The 18,347-nt window shown below is 41.1% G+C and overlaps 1 protein-coding gene and 1 long non-coding RNA gene across 7 annotated transcripts in view; one reads left to right on the top strand and one right to left on the bottom strand.

The window, feature by feature from the left end:
- Positions 1–18,347, bottom strand: part of clcn2a (chloride channel, voltage-sensitive 2a) — a 62,483-nt gene that overhangs the window by 7,906 nt on the left and 36,230 nt on the right. For 2 of the 5 annotated variants that reach the window (XM_023154602.2, XM_023154600.3), the window contains exons 7-23: positions 17,764–17,787; positions 17,232–17,310; positions 14,325–14,450; positions 12,858–12,942; positions 12,294–12,395; positions 9,719–9,821; positions 7,388–7,543; positions 6,990–7,059; positions 6,793–6,903; positions 4,940–5,153; positions 4,634–4,767; positions 4,093–4,337; positions 3,640–3,751; positions 3,508–3,554; positions 1,385–1,453; positions 826–864; positions 631–735 (exon numbers count right to left, since the gene is read on the bottom strand). In XM_023154602.2, the coding sequence (XP_023010370.1) occupies positions 631–735; positions 826–864; positions 1,385–1,453; positions 3,508–3,554; positions 3,640–3,751; positions 4,093–4,337; positions 4,634–4,767; positions 4,940–5,153; positions 6,793–6,903; positions 6,990–7,059; positions 7,388–7,543; positions 9,719–9,821; positions 12,294–12,395; positions 12,858–12,942; positions 14,325–14,450; positions 17,232–17,310; positions 17,764–17,787 (1,821 nt within the window). The remainder of the gene's footprint in view (positions 1–630; positions 736–825; positions 865–1,384; positions 1,454–3,507; positions 3,555–3,639; positions 3,752–4,092; positions 4,338–4,633; positions 4,768–4,939; positions 5,154–6,792; positions 6,904–6,989; positions 7,060–7,387; positions 7,544–9,718; positions 9,822–12,293; positions 12,396–12,857; positions 12,943–14,324; positions 14,451–17,231; positions 17,311–17,763; positions 17,788–18,347) is intronic. The other 3 variants (XM_023154601.3, XM_004542686.3, XM_024806000.2) reach the window with 3 other exon arrangements.
- On the top strand, positions 1,338–4,947 carry LOC143413720 (uncharacterized). 2 transcript variants are annotated; one of them, XR_013094332.1, is made up of 5 exons: positions 1,338–1,643; positions 2,164–2,239; positions 3,514–3,578; positions 3,683–3,856; positions 4,692–4,947. It is a non-coding gene; the product is annotated as an uncharacterized LOC143413720 (long non-coding RNA). The 2 variants fall into 2 exon arrangements; XR_013094331.1 differs by lacking the exon at positions 1,338–1,643 and having other exon boundaries at positions 1,791–2,239; positions 3,517–3,578.

Genomic DNA, 18,347 nt, shown 5'->3' with positions numbered 1-18,347 from the left:
ATTTGTATGGAGCCTTTCAAGAAACAAGAAAAAAAGAGTGGGTTCATGGATTTTCTAACATCAGTGTTAGTGACTTGTTCTGCATATTAGTCTGTGACTAAAGGGACCATTTTCATTTTATGAGGCGTAATGAAAAAGGTCGGCCCATAAAAGGCATACCTGATTTAAACTTTATATGCCCGCAAAGGTCATCTTCTCATGCCTGTCCAGACAGCTTCTGGCACAGCTGCTATTTTTAGATCCCTTGAAGACCCATTATGACCACTTGCATGGTTTGCTTTGTTTTATTTATTTTTTTTGCATTTTTTCATTCAGTTTTCTACGCTGTGAAACTGATCCTCCAGTGACCAATGCAAGCTTCTACTATAAAGTCCTGGTGGTGTCAGAGAAAATGTATTCAGCAGAAGTGAGCAGCATTACGACACTTACCACTGTTTGCGCAGAAGAGGAGCGAGACAAAACCAGAAGCTGGCATTAAAGGGTTGTGTTGAGCTCACACTGACGTAATATTTTAAAAGCATCGTGCTAATGCAACTGAAGGAGCATAATGTCTGCACATTTTTTGTGTGTGTGATTTATAGTTAAAATTTGTATTTCATTTGTGTTGCTAGTTGTTTGTTTATATTGCACCTTATGCAGAGATGTTTGCTCCACCAGCTGGAAGGGTGCCGGATCAATCTTGCAGTTCTTGAAATCCACCGGTTCGTCAAGCTGCTGCTCCTCCCACTCTGTTATCTGCATTAAGGAGGACACTGCAACCTCTAAACTCTGAATCCAAAGAAAGCTCATTTCATATGTTAAATCTTTTGTTAGTGTAGGGCTCACCTCTGAGGGGGTCATGCAGTCTTCCACCTCGGTAGAGTCCTAAAAAGCCAACATTCAGTTATTCATTCATTGCTTCAACAAACAGATTTATACAAAGTAAATGTTCAAAACGCAACACCTGATTGAAAACCTAGTATACATGTGTTTGCTTCAGTGTAGTATGGTAAAGACACAGGCTGTAAACCAGTGCAGCATTTATATCTACCAGTCTATGAGAATACGAGGCTGAAGGAAAACTTTGGTTTATTGATCTCTGTGCAGCCAGAATCCCGAAAATTACACTGACAACAACAATAAAACTCAGAGAATCAACCACCTTTAAATAAAAAACACACACACAGTCGCACAGACCAGGCATTCAGACCCGAGTGAAAGCTGATGAAACACTGACAGACATTCACACCTCTCTAAAACACACACACTTTCTCTCGCTCTCTCTGCTAAAGCACTCTAATGCTCTGGTTTGTGCACCACAAATATTTTGGTCCAGCACTCACTACGTGTGTGTCGCAAGGCAACGGTTACTAAGCAACAGTCTCTAGGCGGCAGACAATCTTACCGCCATGGAGATCCTCACACGTTTGGGCTTGGGCTTTCTTTTTTCAGAAGGAGCCGGCCCAGCCGGGCTCTTCCAGCCGGGGAGAGAAGGCATCAACACAGCACAACATTAACACAGCGTCAGTGGAAGCGGACAGTTTTTCCCCTTTAACATCGCACCACTGCAACATTGGAGCCCAGTCTGACTTCTGCTGGGAGAAGTCTTTGTGATGAGAGCACAATGTTGCTGAAAGGGTATAATTACTACACCACAGATGGAGGTGAGGGCACAGAAGCTGTACAAGAAGCCCAACGGTTAATACAATATGATGCACTGCCAGAAAAAAGGAGCTTGAACATCTTATATTTTAGTATTTTAATATCTCGTGTCATCCCTTTAGGAGCTTTGCAGCTGAGAGCAAATGTCTTATTGAATCAGCTTCTTTAATGAACAAATGGCTGCTTCTTCAAATGGTTGGATAAAAAAAAAGAAAAGACTTTATCCCATTTTTGTGAGTTTTTGAGACTTCTACATCATCTCCATCATTTTATTTGGCAAAAAAATTGTCAGAAGATTCAATAAAGTTTTTTATTTTCAAAGTAACTTGAATTTTCTGGCAATTATTTCAGGGTTCAGATACTATGGTTACATTTGTCAACACAACCTGCCTATTAGGGCCTACATGAGTGTCAGTCAAGTGTCTCTACAAAAGGTTGTGGGGTTTTTTTTGTAATACCTGTTCTACATTTCTTTTCTTTGTCCATCCGTGCATCTGTATTTTAAATGTTTATCCGATTTAGTGTCACAGGAAGGCTGGAGCCTACCGTCTTGGTCCGAGCGGAAGGCTACAGTGTGGACAGGCTGCCAGCCTCTAAGGTGAGTAACATAATAACAAAGATATGACACGGAGGTCAGTTTTTTTCCACTTTTTGGGTTTTTTTCTGGGGGCAATGCTAATTTTTAATCTACAATCATAATTTCTAATTTTGAAATGTGCAAATCTCATACACCCAAATTTTATTCACAACACAGAAAATACATCAAATGTTTAAATTGAGGAACACTTCCCAAACAGCAAAGAAGAAGCCATATGTGGACATGATCCCAAACTGCTGCTGTCTCCTCTGAACCAAAGCTCATTTAAAATGGACTCAGACAAAGTGGAAAAAAGTGATCATACGATTTGAAATTGGAAATTATTGTTGGAAGACGTGAACCCAGCTATCAGCTCTCAATTCAAACCTCTGCATTTCTGATGGTATTGAGGTGCCTTAGAGCTGATGTACAACTTGTACATATCAAGGTGTGTACAGATTTTAGAGCAACATCTAGATGAGGGTTTGAGGGAAGGCCTTAAATATTTCAGTAATTCAATGCTCAACTGCATCCTGCATGTATTACAACTTCATAGTAGAAGAGTCTGAGTGCTGAATTGATCTGCCTGATGTCAGACAGTTAAATATGATATAGAAGATGCAGGACTGTTGAGAATCTGGAATCTTCAATCAGACACGAATGGGACAACACTTGTAAAATCGTCCTGCAGCTGATCTCCTCAGTTCCCAGATGTTTACAGACTGTTGTTAAAAGAAGAGAGGATGCTGCACAGTGGAAAACGTGACTCTGTCCCAACTTTTTTGAGATGTGTTGCTGCCTTCAAATTCAAAATAAACCAATATTTTTATTAAAATGGTAAATTGTCTTAGTTTAAGCCTCTGATATGTAGTGGCTGAGAACTGAACTGTGCTGAAAGGTGTTGAAAAGAGATAAGAAACATTTTTTTAAACCACACTGCATGACGCCATGACCGCTTTAAATAAAACTAAAAAAAAGAAAAGAAAAAAGAAATGCTAAAATGTAGGATGTTAAAAAAAACCCGTTTGACCAGCAGTGGATGTGCTGTGCGGTGAGGGTGCAATGATTCATAGAGGTTTTATACAAAAAGCTTCGACCACAGCATGAGATTACACAGGAAAACCCTGCTGTCTGTGGGTGGATCCTGCCTGTCAGCAGCAGGAGGACGACGAGGTGGACGATATATGTGAGGACTGAGAGAGCGCACACATCCCCGCTCGTACAGTGCATGTCGCACTCTTAAAGGACACTCGCACTCATGCATCTATAACATCTCTGCTTCTCCTCACCTCCAGCAGCTCCTTGTCTTGGTCAGCACAGGAAAGGGTCTGAGAGCCTCAGAGAGGGGACAAAAAAAAAGGTTTAGTACATTTGAATCTAAACTCTGATCTTTAATTTATTTGTTTTTGTAAAATACATACTGTTTGGCGTCTCTGTGTCACTGATGGCAGACACGGTTTTCAGGGCAGATTTCAGAGGAAGCTGAACATTGGAAACCACTGGGCTGAAGGATGAAGACTCCTCTGTGGAGATCTACACGGAAAATACATTAACGCAGGAAAAAAAGGACAAAAACAAAAACGAGGGAGACACACAAAGGACGAATACACATGCACGTAAACGAACAGGACAGCACAGGTAAGGGCACAGACGACAGAGACACAGAAGACACATTTTAATGTTAAAATACAAATGAAGTACATTCACACAGCTTGTAAGCACTTACCACAACAGCTGTCCAAAAACTCCATCTGTGCCTTTACCTACTGCTACATGCTTCACACATGCTGATCCACTTTTAGTCTACTGCTACAACCCCAACCCAATCCAGACTTCGCCCCAGCCCAGCCCTGGCGCCCCCGGACGCCTCACACCTGTTGAGTGCTCACCAAGAAGCGGACCGCTTGGCGAGCACTGGAATTGGTCGAGGAGTTGAGGTGGGTGTGGGTGCAGGGAGAGCTGGGGGTGCTGTCACTGGTAAGACTGGGCAGGTGATCGTGCGTGCCGTTGTCCTGCGCCAGCTGGCGGAGGTACTCCAGCCTCCGCTGGCGTGACAGCTGAAGCGAAAGCAGCGACTGGAGCTGCAAACGCTCTATGGAGCCCAGCAGGATCATGGAGTCTGAGGGAGAAGGAAGGGCACGGGATAGGCAATGGCAAGGGAGGAGTAAAATTATTAGTTAGGGGCTGTGAAAACAAACAAAAAAAGCACATATTAAAAAGAAAATCAGACAAGAGAGGTCGGTATCGTCTGGGACTTTTTAGTGCTGTAGTACTGCTGATGTGAGTTGCCTCTGGCTTAGAATAAGTCATAACTTTGTGCTGAATGCATTGACATGTCTCTTAATGGGACCTTGTAATTAATTAGGAGGCACAAGCACAGTGATGAGCTCATACCCATACTGTGTATGCTCTTACCTCTGGATTCAACCAGGGCCAGCGTTTTGAGCTGACCTGTCATTAACATCTCTTGCAGATCCCGATAGGAAGAGTTAAGAGTGATGTAGCGCACATCTCTGACCATGATGTCCTCCACACGGATATTATACTTCCTGAAACATGGAGGAGAAGATAGAGGTTAATGAGACACCTGCAAACATAAGGGAAGGAAATGAACGGGAAGATAAGCGAAAGGAAGATGAAGAGGAAATGGAATAAAAAAAGTGAAAAAAGGTGCAGAATCACTGCAAAAGAGGAAAGCAGCATCAGCATCAGCAGACTCACTCATGATGTCCCATCCCCAGCTCAGGCAGATAAGGGAGCTTCTTGATGCGAATGATGGAGTCGTACAGCGATGGTTGGAGCGCCTGGGCCACGGCGTTGGCCAGGATCACAGCGATCATCACAGGCAGGATGTGTGAGATCTGACCGGTCAGCTCGAACACTATGACCGCTGTGGATACAGTGTGGGTGACCGCTCCAGACAGAGCAGCAGCACCTGTGAATGAAGGGAAAATCTTTTATATCTGTCAGTCTCCTTGAAGCCATTTACATGGAGCAAAATGGCAAAGATGGAGTGTCTGATCCACAGAAAAAGTTTAAATTTACATGTATATACAGAATATAAGGCAAAATCTGAGTTTATACAATTCTAATGAGAGTCAATTGTAATAATGAGTCAACATTTTGTGTGAACACCTTTCTTCTTCATCATAGCCTGAACTCTCTTAGGCAAGCCTTTTGTAATTTTTAAAACAGGAACAGCTTTTAAGGCTTCCTGAAGGGCATTTAAAGCTCTTCTTTGAATGTTGGCTGCCTTTTATTTTGCTCTCTGTCAAGATGATCTCACACCATTTCTACAATGTTGAGTTCTACTGTGTGTTTTTCCATCAGGTATGATTTTATTGTACTGGCAGTGTGTTTGGGATCGTTTTCATACTAAAAAAATAAACCTGTCAGACGCAGCACTAAATCATGACAGTGCCTCCAGATGGCTTCAGACACACTGTGTTGTATCACTTTCCTGACTTTCACCATACATATATTCAAATCTGGGTTCATCACTCCATAACACCTGATTTTTCAGTAAAGTTGCTCTGTAATTTTGCATACCTCAGCCTTTTCTCTCCATTTCCTTTCCTCAAGACAGCCATCCTTCCACTGAGACCATTTCTAATGAGCCTTCAGTGAACAGCAGATGGATCACCCAAAGAGTCAGATGCATCTCTCAGGTCCTGTGACAGATGTTTGCTGGATCTTTTCCTATTTTCAGAGACTGTTCATCTGCTGTAGATTTTTTTGTGCCTGCCACTACTTCCCTTTTTTCTCAACTTGTCCAGCTTCCTTTTATGGACACACTTATGGTGAGATATGCCAAATTTTCAGGCAATAGCTCTTTGGGAATCACCCTGTTTGAGCAAAATTACTATGCTATAGCTATCAAACGCAGTTAGTTTGGGAATTTATCACGGAACTAAATAAACTAACTAAAAAAAAATTGTTTTTTTCTTGTTTTCCTAGTAACAAAGTGCCTAAAGAGACAATTTAAATTTGATTCTTTGATAAATTGTCTGTTACCTTTAGACAGAAAATGAGTTCATTCATTGAGTTAGCTACTTTGTTTAACGCTTGAATGAATCATAGGTCAATGTTAAGCGAAAAAACAACCCCAAAACAATCCTCACAGTCAGGTACAAGGACTGGACTGAAAATGAGGGTAAAAGCCGAAATCCAAAGAAAAACAGAAACTTGGAGAACTATTGCTCAAGACAACTTTTTAAAAAAAATGGCATAAAAGTCTGGCTGCTGGGAAGTGAAACGTAAAGAAATGATGGGTGGCTTAAAACTTTTGCTCAGTACTGCTAATTGTACAAAAATTAAAACAGCAAATTGAAACACTCAGCAATTAATCTTTCTGCTGCTCTCCCCAACACTGGCTTTGTACGTTTCAGAACAGAGTCATAGTACAAGTAATATTAGAAACAATCTTCTGACCAAACTGATAAAGTAGTAAAAACAGTGACGACTTTTCCAGCTGTGATACATTCTAATACTACAGGATCCCCACAAAAAGAAACTATGTAATTAATCTAATTAAATCTCAAAACAAACATCGATATAGAAATAGAGTCACTCACCAACTACAGCATAACCACCAGGAACTATGGGATACACGCTGCCTGCAGCATGTATACCATCAGGAAACATGGTTGCCATGATCTCACCAACAAGTCTGCCAAAGGCTGCACCTGCACACCAATACAGCAAGAACATTAGTTTAAGGTTCACCAGGGCAGTGGAAATCATTTAAAAAAGAGAAAGAGGTTTAATTCACCAATAAGAAAAACAGGCATGAAGGCTCCGCATGGAACGGGCATGGTGGTGGCCACAGCAGACATCCAGAACTGAAAGAGGGAGACAGAGTTTTACAGACTTAACCATCTCTGAAACTCTTACAAGGCACCAAGATTAGACATACAGATGAAGTCTTGAAATACTATCATTAATTATGAAAAGAGAAAACAGTCCCACATCTGATTGTCTGACCCTCCCAGAGCCCTGATATTATCACAGAGTGAGTTTGGGATTAGACGAAGAGGCAGGAGACACTGCTGTGACCTCTGCCAAGCTCTCAATGACACTAAAGGTAATCGACAAGAACTACTTGTCACAGTAAGTTTGAAAGCGTCGCCGGTTTGATTTCAGTGCATAAAAGCCTTTCACGTCGCCTACCTTCATAACAGTGAAGAGGATGAGCGTGATGAAGACGTTGACCTGGGGGTGTTTCCAGGCATGGTGGTGGCTGATGTAGTCAAACTCTTCCGCCACACCCTGACGGCACCATGTCCGATTGTCAAACAGCGCCACTAGAGACTCGTGCTGCGTCAGCTGACAGATCGACACACGGAAACGCAAACACACACAGACATACCCAAAAAACAAGCATCCTGAATCTGAATATCTGTTTTGGCTCTCTAACGTCAGAAGGATCTGTTTAGGAGACAAGGTCAGCCACAAAGGCTCTGTTCGAATACAAGTCCCCTGGAAAAAGAAACGTTCAGTAACCAGGGGTCCAATTACATGTGAACCCATACTATTTGCTCTCTGTCTTAGAAAGGGCTATTTCCACCCACACAGTTCTTTCTATATTGATATAAACCTACTCATAGTACACTGGAGACTTGGCACTTGAAAGTAGTTTTGATTTTTTTCTTTCAAATTTAGGCACAAAAACTGTAGAAGAAATGATGTAGCTGTTTAAAAATTCATCTTGCAGGCTTCAAAACTGTAAGCTGTAGCAATTAATTGACTGACTACTTTTGATAACTGTGACACATCTCTTGAAACACTCCATCCATCCACCGCTTATCCAACTTAGGGTTGCGGGGAGGCATCAGAGTCTATCCCAGCAGGACGCACAGGTCGCCAGCCCATCACGAGGATAACACAGAGACAGACAACAACACACTCTCGCATTCACACCTCCTGCTTATTTAGAATCACTAGCTAACCTAACAGGCATGTCTTTGAGCCCTGGTAGGAAACCCACACAGACACAGGGAGAACATGCAAACTCCACACAGGAAGGTCCGAACCCAGTGTCTACTGGCTGCGAGGAGACGGTGTTGATCAATTTTGCTCCGTCATGTGTAAGTTTTGACATCTGTGCTTTAAATGTGCCAAATTACACCAAAGATTACACTTTTTTTCCCTTTTACACACAAAATCATCTCAATAGACTGAGAAGTAACCACAAAACTGACTCACGAGCAGTTTCATGGCCAAGTGCTGACCGTTTTTGTCATTTTTTTATGAGGAAGGATTTTAAGGAGATTAAAGTTCTCAATGTCATTCAAAGTGCTGTGATTACATTTAGCAGCTGTTTATGGAAGCTGCACAAATGTTAGGATAGACATCCAGGTAAAAAGTCCTCCCACACAAATTCAACAGCTCTGCGTATAGAAGAGTGGTGATAGCTGTTTGGCGACTGCTGGATTAGATGTGTAACTGCTCTGTAAAATAAATGCGTGAATTGATCTGACATGACTGAATTATGAACTATTATCAGCTCTGTTTAAACTGCATACAATTGTGTGTACTTTACAGTATAAGAGAGCACATATTTGTCCCATAGTGGGTTCTCTTCATTGGCTCCCTTTTAAATCCAGAATCAATTCTAACGTCCTTCTTCTCAAAAGATCCTGAATAATCAGGCCTATCTTATCTTAGAGATATCCTATTACAATATCACCGTAAAAAAGCACTTCAGTCTCAGGCAGTGGGCTTACTTGTGGCCCCTAGGATGTTTAAAAGTACAATGGGAGGTGAAACCAGCTCCCAGTTTGGATTCAGGAGACAGACACCCTCTCTACTTTTATGATTAAGCTCAAAACTGTTGTTTTTAAAAAAGCAGACCGTTAGGCGTATGGCGTTATGCTGCAATAGGCCTAGCCTGCTGGGGCTTCCCATGATGGACCTAGTGCTTCTTCTTCATCTCTTTTTACTCACTATGTGTTTATACATCACTTTGTATTTAATAATTATTTAATAATAATAATAATAATATGTGACTTCTACAGTGTGTCTTTTTTCCTGTCGTTCTCCTATCTCTTCCTGTAGAAAGAGAGTTTTTCCTTCCCACTGTTGCAAAGTGCTTGCTCGTAGGGGGTCTTCTGATTGTTGGGATTGTTACTTTACAATATGAAGTGCCTTGAGGCAACTGTTGTTGTGATTTGGTGCGATAAAAATGAAATAGAATTGAACTGACAGCTGCTTTTAATACTGAAGAAAAGTTCTGGAGCATCCCCACTCCACTCCCAGATACAGAGTTACACTGCTGAAATAAATAAAAAAAATTATATATAAATAAAAATTAAGATCTTGCTGCAGTCTTCCTTTTCTGATTCCCAGTGATTAGACTACATCTGTCCCCGTGCTTTGGGAATAGCCTTTAAGCCCTCTTGAAGCCTTTATGTAGGCTTCATTTAAAATGACCATCAATCATCTCACAACAGTCATCGCATGCTTCCATACTGTCAAAGGAGTGTGAAAGTATTTTTTCACCTGTCCAGCCATGAACTGTCCGAAGCCCGGAGGGAACGTGAGTGTGGAGATCAGCAGGGTGACAAGCGCAGGATACACCAGACGCCTGACAGGAAGAGATGGACTGTGGGGTCATTAATGAGTGTGCTTGACACACTGTATGTGCATACCTAGTTTCTTGGTGGTGTGGAAAGAGAGAGATAGTGTATAAATAGCTCCCGATGACGTGTGTGAAACTGACCCAATTCATACAAGAGATTTACCTACATTTCCCAGGACTACATTAGCTTTGTGACATAGAGTGTGAGGCCAATTTTAAATAGAAGCATAGGAGCACATGGGCAGGATGTTCATGATCCTTGTGTTTAGTTAGAGTTTAACCAGCTAAAATGTGTCAGTGTGTGTGGTTGTGTTTTTAGATGTGTCTTTAATATCTGACATATGCTTATTGGTTTTAAGGCAGAGTAAGATGAGAAGATCATAATACTGTTATTATTTCAGTTTGTTAAATATGAAGTTAAAGCCAACAGATGATAGCTTAACTGAGTATAAAGACTGGAAACTAAAGAGTATAATTATATATATATGACGGACAGAACAGTGCAGTCTGAAAATAAAAAAAACAACACAAAGTGCTTTCCCCCCCCCTATTTCCCACAGAGGGTTGTAAAAAAGACTAGTGGAAAATTAAGCTTGTAGTAAAATGCCTAATGAATTTATGATTTCAGTCACTAGTTTATGTCCTCTTGAATACAACATGATACTCATTTTATAGCTTCCCAGTTCCCACAGATGGTGACACCCAAAAATGCTCAGCTTGAGGCTTCCAAATGAGCCGACACTTGCCATGTCCATCTTTTACATACAGTCTATGTTGGAAACAGCTAGCCTTGCACTCAAAGCTCCTAGATTTACAAGCTTTGTCTTTATTTGGCTCCTTTGTACACAAGTCAAAACATCAACCTGAAAAGTTGCTGTTTTACAATAAGTTATTTGAAAGACTTTCTTCATATGCTGTAAAACTTTAGTTTTGTATGGATAAAAGTGAAAATAGTTGAGCGGGAAGAATGATACTTTGAGGAGATGATGAAGAAAATGAGAGTGATGAGGACGGATGGAGGAAAGGTAGTGAATTAGGAAGTGCAGAGACCAATAAAGATGAACTGACAGCAGCTTTGAAGAAGATGAAGCACGGCACTCTGGGACTATGGAGATGTCTAGAAGAGAGGGTAGTGGACCTTTTAACCAGATAAGGAGATTAAGTGTACTGGTACCTTCGTGAACAAGCAGGATGTGCAGAGCTATAGTAACTACAGTGGGAAAAAGTTGATGAGGCATACCATGAAAGTATGGCTAGGCTGAGAAGAGAGCTGACGATCAATGAGCAGCAGTATGAATTCATACAGATCCAGTGTTTGCTTTGAGGAGGTAACAGGGAATTGCACTGTGTCTTTGTGGAGTGGGAGAAAAGTATGTGAGGGTGGTGTAGGACATGTATGAGGAGGTGGGGGTGGGATTACACCGGGGATCTCCTCTGAGGCCCTTCTTGTTTGCAGTGATGTTGGATAGGTTGACAGATGAGGTCAGGCAGGACTTTCTGTGAACTCTGATGTTTGCAGATGACATTGTGTTCTGTAGTGAGAGTAAGAAGCAGGCGGAAAACTCTGGATAGGTGGAGGTATGCTCCGTAGAGAAGAGGAATGAAAGTCAGTAGAAGTAAGACAGAATATACGTATGTAGATGAGAGGGAGGCAGATGTAACTTGTGTAGCAGTGAAGCATAAGTAGTGAAGGTGGAGTTGAAATACCTGGGGTCAGCCATTCAAAGCAAAGGACTGCACACAAGAGAGACAAAGATGAGAGTGCAGGCCGGGTGGAGAGGGTGGAGATGAGTTTCAGGGGTGATTTGTGACAGAAGAACAGCAGCAAGAGTTAAAGAAAAGCTTTACAAGATGGTAGTGAGACCTGATAAAAAGACAGAGGGCTGAGCTGGAGGTGGCAGAGCTGGGAGCGAGCAGGATGGACAGAATTAGAAATATGTAAATCAGTGGTTTGGAGACAAAGTTAGAGAGCCAAGGCTGAGATTGTTTGGACATGTGCAGATGAGGGACAGTGGACATGTCTGGTAAAGAATTCATGGATGTGGCGAAGGAGGACATGCAGAGGGTTAGTGTGACAGGATGCTAAGTGCAGGGTGAGATGGAAGCAGATGAAGTGCTTTAGAGCCTCATAAAGGGACCAGCTGAAAGAAGATGGATGAGGGAAAAAGTGTGTGTACAACTCACAGCAGGTTTGTGAGTTTGTGAGACAGTTTGTGCCTCAGAGTAAGAGCATGAAAAAAACGATGTTATACATTAGTCAGCTTTAGATGAGTTGGTTAGCTAGTTTCAGTACCCTGTGAAAGATCCACAGTCATTGTTTCCAGTCTCAGTTAAGCTAGCTTTCTGCTAGCAGTTGCAGTATTAATCGTTTCATCAAACTCTGTGAGTAATTTCCAAATATGTCAAACTGTTCCTTTAAGCTGGGCAAGGGGACGTTGGGTCTATGAATCTACAAATGTTTAATGATTTTGTGTAAGACTGGGGTGAGATACTTACTTCCTCAGCAAGAACTTGTTAATTGTCTTCTGCTTCCTCATGCACTCGACTATCAGCCGGTTCAGGTAGACAAACAGAGCTCCCCCAAAACCACACGCAATCCTACACACACACACACACACACACACACACACAGAGACACGGCTTGTTTGGCCTGTTGAAGGTAAAACAGAACAGCATTGTGGTGCAAAACAAAAGCAGCCACATGGAAAAAGAATTACCACAAATGAAACAAAGCTACAGTTTTGCTATGCCTGGTTAAGTCAGTCACAGTTGGAAGCTCTTTTCAAGGAAGCCAACCGATGTTAATTCATCGTTTCTCTCCATGAAGATACATCAAACAAATCACATTTGGCACGTTCTGATCTGGACCGAGCCTCTGCTTGTAATCAGCAGAGTAAAAAGTTAATTTCATGCCCCGTTCATCGAATACAAATCAACCTTCAGACTCTTAAAAGACTTGGGAGAACGGCAGAAAAGGAGCTCAGATCTCCTCAGTAACAGAAGCTGCTTGGGGATCAGGGCTCCGTTTAATGTGGCGCCAGTCCAGAGAAACACACTCACCCCAGTATGGCAAAGGCTGGCAGCTCCTGAAGGTCAAACGGGAAGTCCAGACGGAAACGGGTCTTAAAGAGAGCAGTGATGGTCTCTGAGAAAAAGAAGACTGTTCTCACTCTGCTATACAGCAATCTGTTATGAATGAAAACTGGCTTTTAAACTGAACCACTAAAGACAACCACTTACCTCATCACGCCTCTTAAAGATATACTTATATATACTGAATTACATTTTATATAGAGTCTCATTAAAGTAGCCACCATGTTAGGTACACCTAGTAACTTGTTAAATTGAATTGGAAAGGGGTTCCCTTTTCGATTAAGTTCACCCTTTTATATGAAAGAGATCCACTTTGGCCTTCAGAAATGCATTAATTCTTAATGGCAGAGATTTAACAAGGTGCTGGAAACACTTCGCATGACATGATAGCATCACACAGTAGCTGTGGGTTTGTCAGCTACACATCCTGATCATGTCCTGATGATCCTGATCCATCATGATGTGAATCCCCTGTTTTACCACATCCCAAAGGAGGTCATCTGAGTACAATGAACTTAGTGTCATGTTCAGGGACAATAATTTTGAGATGATTTGAGTTTTGTGACATGGTGGAAATGATCAGCAACAATGTTCAGGTTGGCCGTGGTGTCGTGCGCAAAGACAGTAGAGAAAAGACTATTACACTAGCACCACCAGCCTCAATCACTGATAAAAGGCAGGATGGAGCCATGCTTCCATGTTGTCCATGCTGAATTCTAACCCTATGATTTGAAGGTCACATCAGAAATTAAGATAAATCAGACTAGACAACATTTATCCAATCCTCTATTGTCCAGTTTTGGTGAGCCTGAGTAAATCGTAGCCTCAGTTTCCAGTTCTTAGCTGACAGAAGCAGCACCTGGTGTGGTCTTCTGCTGCTTCAGCGCTCTCTTTCAATGACTGACATGATGTAAATTTCCGAGATGCTCTTCTGTATGTCTTGGTTGTAATAAGTGTTTGTTGGGGTTTCTGTTGCTTTCCTGTCAGCTTGAAGCATTCAGGCCGTTCTCCTTTGACCTTTGACATCAACAAGGCATTTTCGCCCACAGAACTGCCTCTCACTAGATATTTTTTTTGCTTTTTCAGACCATTTTCTGTAAACCCTAGAGGTAGTTGTGTGGATTGTGTAGATCAGCAGTTTCTGAAGTACTCTGAGCATCAGTCTGGAACTGACAAACATGCAACATTTAAAGTTGTTTAAATCACCTTTCTTCCCCATTCTGATGCTCCAGCAGGTCGTCTTGACCATGTTTAGATACCTAAATGCACTGAGTAGCTTCCACGTGACTGGCTGATTAGATTTATTTTAACGAGCAGTTGAATAGATGTACCTAATGAAAGGGTCGGTGAGTTTAAATTAACTCGTTTAATTGCATATTATGATATTTTTCTTGAAACAGAACTGGAAGAGTCTGTTTCTGTTTTGTACTTTACCTTCCTCCTGATTCCAGACAGCAAGCACTCTGAATATGAAGGCGCTGAAGGTGGCAGCGAAGAAGCCCCTCCAGTAGTTCCTCACAGCAAAAAATGTTGACGTGACCTCAATACTGAACAGCACCCCTGCAACGCACAAACATACATACAGAGAGTGAGCCGTTCCCAGAGCCCAACTGCAGTCAAGAAAGCAGCAAATTCTCAACTTTATTTTAATATCAGATATTCTAGCAAAGAGCTATTCTCAGGCTTTCACCTTATAATTATTTAACTATCAGATGATCTCTATAAATCGTGACCTTCCTTAACTGATTCATGTAGTCTATAACATTTTAGAAAAACACAAAAATACCACAGTAGCTGCATATTTAGCTTCAGTGACTCAGTGAATCAATTAAATACTTCAGCTCTGATCATCACGGCTATAATCTTTTGTTATTTTCTCATGGATTTTCAGCATTTTGCAAAAAACCCAACAAAGATTTCTAACTCGCAGGACCTGTTTGTTTGCTTGTTTGGAAATGCCACACAGCTACATGAATCGTGTCTCGGTGAATGTGCAGTACATACTGTACTGTTGTCAGTATGAGTTTGTCTAGTCGTTCTAAATAAATGAGACAGGGTGTCAATCACGCCCCAAAAACAAGTTCCTCTTGTCGCTTGTGGCCACAAGCATCCATTCTATATGGCTCAAATGATGCAGACGAGAAGACATTGATCAAAATAATTATAACTTAAGGTCCTCTTTACAGCTTTTATTAGTCTTGTCATTGTCATTAAGCATAGATTAAAATGCTAAAGAACATGTCACTCTATTCAAACCGCTGTGAAAGAATGGGCACCTTTATTTAGCAAGCAAATTTCAAACACAGAAGTGAATTCACACGACAATTAAAACCTTTTGAACAACCCGACTCATGAAGAACGTCAATTAAGAAAGAAGAAAATAAGGTCTAACAAAAAATCTTATAATGAAGCAGAAGATGGAAATTCACCCTAATAATGAACAATTAGAGCAAAGGTCGAGAAGTACTTGAAGTTCTCAGGGGAAAAAAATGGAAATTTTAGCATTTGCATAAGTGGGCGAGTCCATCTGTTGAAGAAGATGGTAAGATGCAGTCGAATGCAGAACAACCACCGAGTGATACCAAGTATGATTCATCATGTGAGCATCCACGGAAAACCACTTTAATCTGAGGATTTTAACGTGGCTCTAATGTGGATGATTATGATCTTCACCCTTGAGAAAACATAATCCTAATCCCCGCTGCACCACAAGTATCAACAGCCAACAGTTAAACAGGACCACTATGACACAACGTCATCCATTTAAAGACATAAATCTAATAATCACTCTTTTTTAACCCACGTTGATCCCTATCAGCTCCTGCAGAGCAGAAGCTCCTCAGCTGCTCGAAGTCGCCAAAAGCACCACAAATTTGAGAATTATCTGTATGTTTAACGCTAAGTACAACAATTCCTCACTGTTTTCATGTTATAGTTTGGTGCATTAGTATTATAAAATATCATTTAGATCACTTTCAAAGTAATTTAAAGAGTTGATCAAGTAAAAGTTGATAACAATGCTCAAAAGGTTATCTAAAGTTACAGGAAACATTAACATTCATGGACACATGAGCATTTGGCAGCTGACAGAGTTTGCTTCTCTGAATGAAAAGCAGTTTTTAAAGTTTTAATGTAGTTTCACATGGGACTGTATATTAACCATCAGTGAATACGGTAGATTTACATTTGAACTTGAAGCCAACTTAATTTATCAGTATGAGGAAGGTTTAGTCTGCTAAAACGGTGAGAACGGAAGAGCTGAAGGTGTTAAAACTTCAGCAGTGCTGACTTCACTGTTAGAGCTGTGGCGGTCTATCAAAATAAATATGTTGCCGACAGCAGTTAAAGAGGATTGGTATTAAGTAGTAAAAAGAAAAACAAAATAAGTGATCATTCAAATACACATATAAAGCCAAAGAGGCATACATACAGTAGGTTGGGTCATATAGTCATGTGGGTTTAAGCCCATCAATCAATCAATCAATCAATCAATCAATCAATCAATCAAAGTGGAGCACCTAAAAGAAGACGTGTGTACCCTCAGGACCAAATATGGTGTTACACATATCTTAATCTATATGTGGCTGTATAAGATGGGTTGTTTTGTGGTTACAACCCAATTTAAAATGCTGTGTGTAATATGGTTAATTGGGATCCTGGAGAAGACCAGAACGTGTCAGTCTACCAATTAAGTTCTCCTAACTAAATGACAAATAGAGCAAAGTTTCTGGCTCAACTTCACCCAATTAAGGAGCGCGTGAAGGAGAGGAAAAGGTCTGAAGAGGTTAAAACTCCAGCAAAGCTTGAAAAGAGCATTTGAAGAGGAGTGTTTGCAGACTTTTTTTTAGCTAGAAACGGTGTATGCCGTACACTCACTCCACTCTGTAAAAAAACAGTACAGTTCAAAGAAATCATTAAAAGGCCAAAATTAGCATGACTGTCATAGCCATGATGAGTATGTGTAAATGTCTGACCACAACTGTATTAATAAATATTTTAACCTCATGGCATGTTCACGTGTAGCCTAAAAACATGCATTTTGACATCAAGCATTAAAAGAAAAGTGCTAAAGCTGGAGAGAAGAGTTGGGCTTGTTATGTGCTGCTGTATCATAGGATGACATAAGCTGTTAATGAATGAAATGCGCAATATTCCTTCCTATGGACAGCCATTAGACTGAGAGTCAGACTTTGAGAACCTTGGATTTAGACAAATATACTGGCTAAGACTGGCATCTTCGGCTGCTAGTGGGGTAAATATTCTCTTCATCTAATTAGCTCCTGTAAATGTCTCACATAATTAAATCCAGTTCAATCAGAGGCTACAGTCGTGTTGACTTACCTCCAATAGGAGCAGCAAAGCAGCAGCCCACACCCACCGCACAGGCAGCCGACAGCATCTCCGTGTTCCTCAACTCATTCTGTCCAACAAGGGTCAGATACACGCACATACCAATACACGCAGAGCAGTGCATTCAAGCAAATACACACACATTCAAATCCCAAGAGGTGCACGTTTATTTGCAAATGCCACAAACGTACATCCAGAACCAGTTTTATTTTACAAACGCAGCAGTTTGACTGCAAAGCTGCTGTTTGCACACATTCGACAAGATTACTTATATATGATTGGAGTTTGATGGGAGGCTATAACTGAAAAACCATGATTGAGGGTTGAAATCATGAAATGAGATGTTTGTGTCGAAGCAAAAGCAACACAGAATGATGCCTCTCTGCGATGGTTCACTGAACAGAATCTAACACAGCGCAGACAAATGGAAAGACATCAATCTGTCTCAGCTCTCAAATGGACAGCTTGAATTAATGTTGATGGGATTGGAAATAAAGAAACTATCCGAGTCATGCATTCGTACCTTGCTTCCTTCAAAGGGCTCTTCCTTTAGCAGTAAAAGTGAAAAGAGGACAGACATGTGTGAGTGTAGTGGTTACCTTTTTTTAAATGTATGTTTTTTTTATCTTCCTCCTGGAAGACATCCAAGTTATTATTCAAAGCAAGCAGACCCAAACAAGCAGCAAATGAGCTTCAGCAAACAATCCTGATTTTACTGTGAACTGAATTAACATTTTCCCAGACTGATTAGGTTTAGTGGTCCCTGCACTATTTGAGTCGTTCTAACTGTGCTGACACGTGTTTTTCTTCCTTCACATCACTGCAGCCTATCTTCCTCCACGCTGATGTGGCTGTTGATGCAAGGAGGAGAGGCACATCACAGTATCCAGTGGAGAAATAGACAGAAGCTCAGGGTGAAGTCTCACATGAGTGGAGGTGAGAGTCCGTCCTGGGGAACGGCAGAAAGTCGAAGAAATGTCAAAGATTTTTCAAATAAAAACTGCATGTGCGTGTGTTATTCGCCCTTCACAGTGATTATACTCAAATAAGGAGGAAGGTGATAAATCATGAAATTACAGGCTTAAGGATTTACATGATTTATTCCAC

The sequence above is a fragment of the Maylandia zebra genome, linkage group LG18 (assembly GCF_041146795.1).
Source record: "Maylandia zebra isolate NMK-2024a linkage group LG18, Mzebra_GT3a, whole genome shotgun sequence".
Taxonomy (NCBI): Eukaryota; Metazoa; Chordata; class Actinopteri; order Cichliformes; family Cichlidae; genus Maylandia; species Maylandia zebra.
This window is presented reverse-complemented; position numbering and strand designations above follow the sequence as displayed.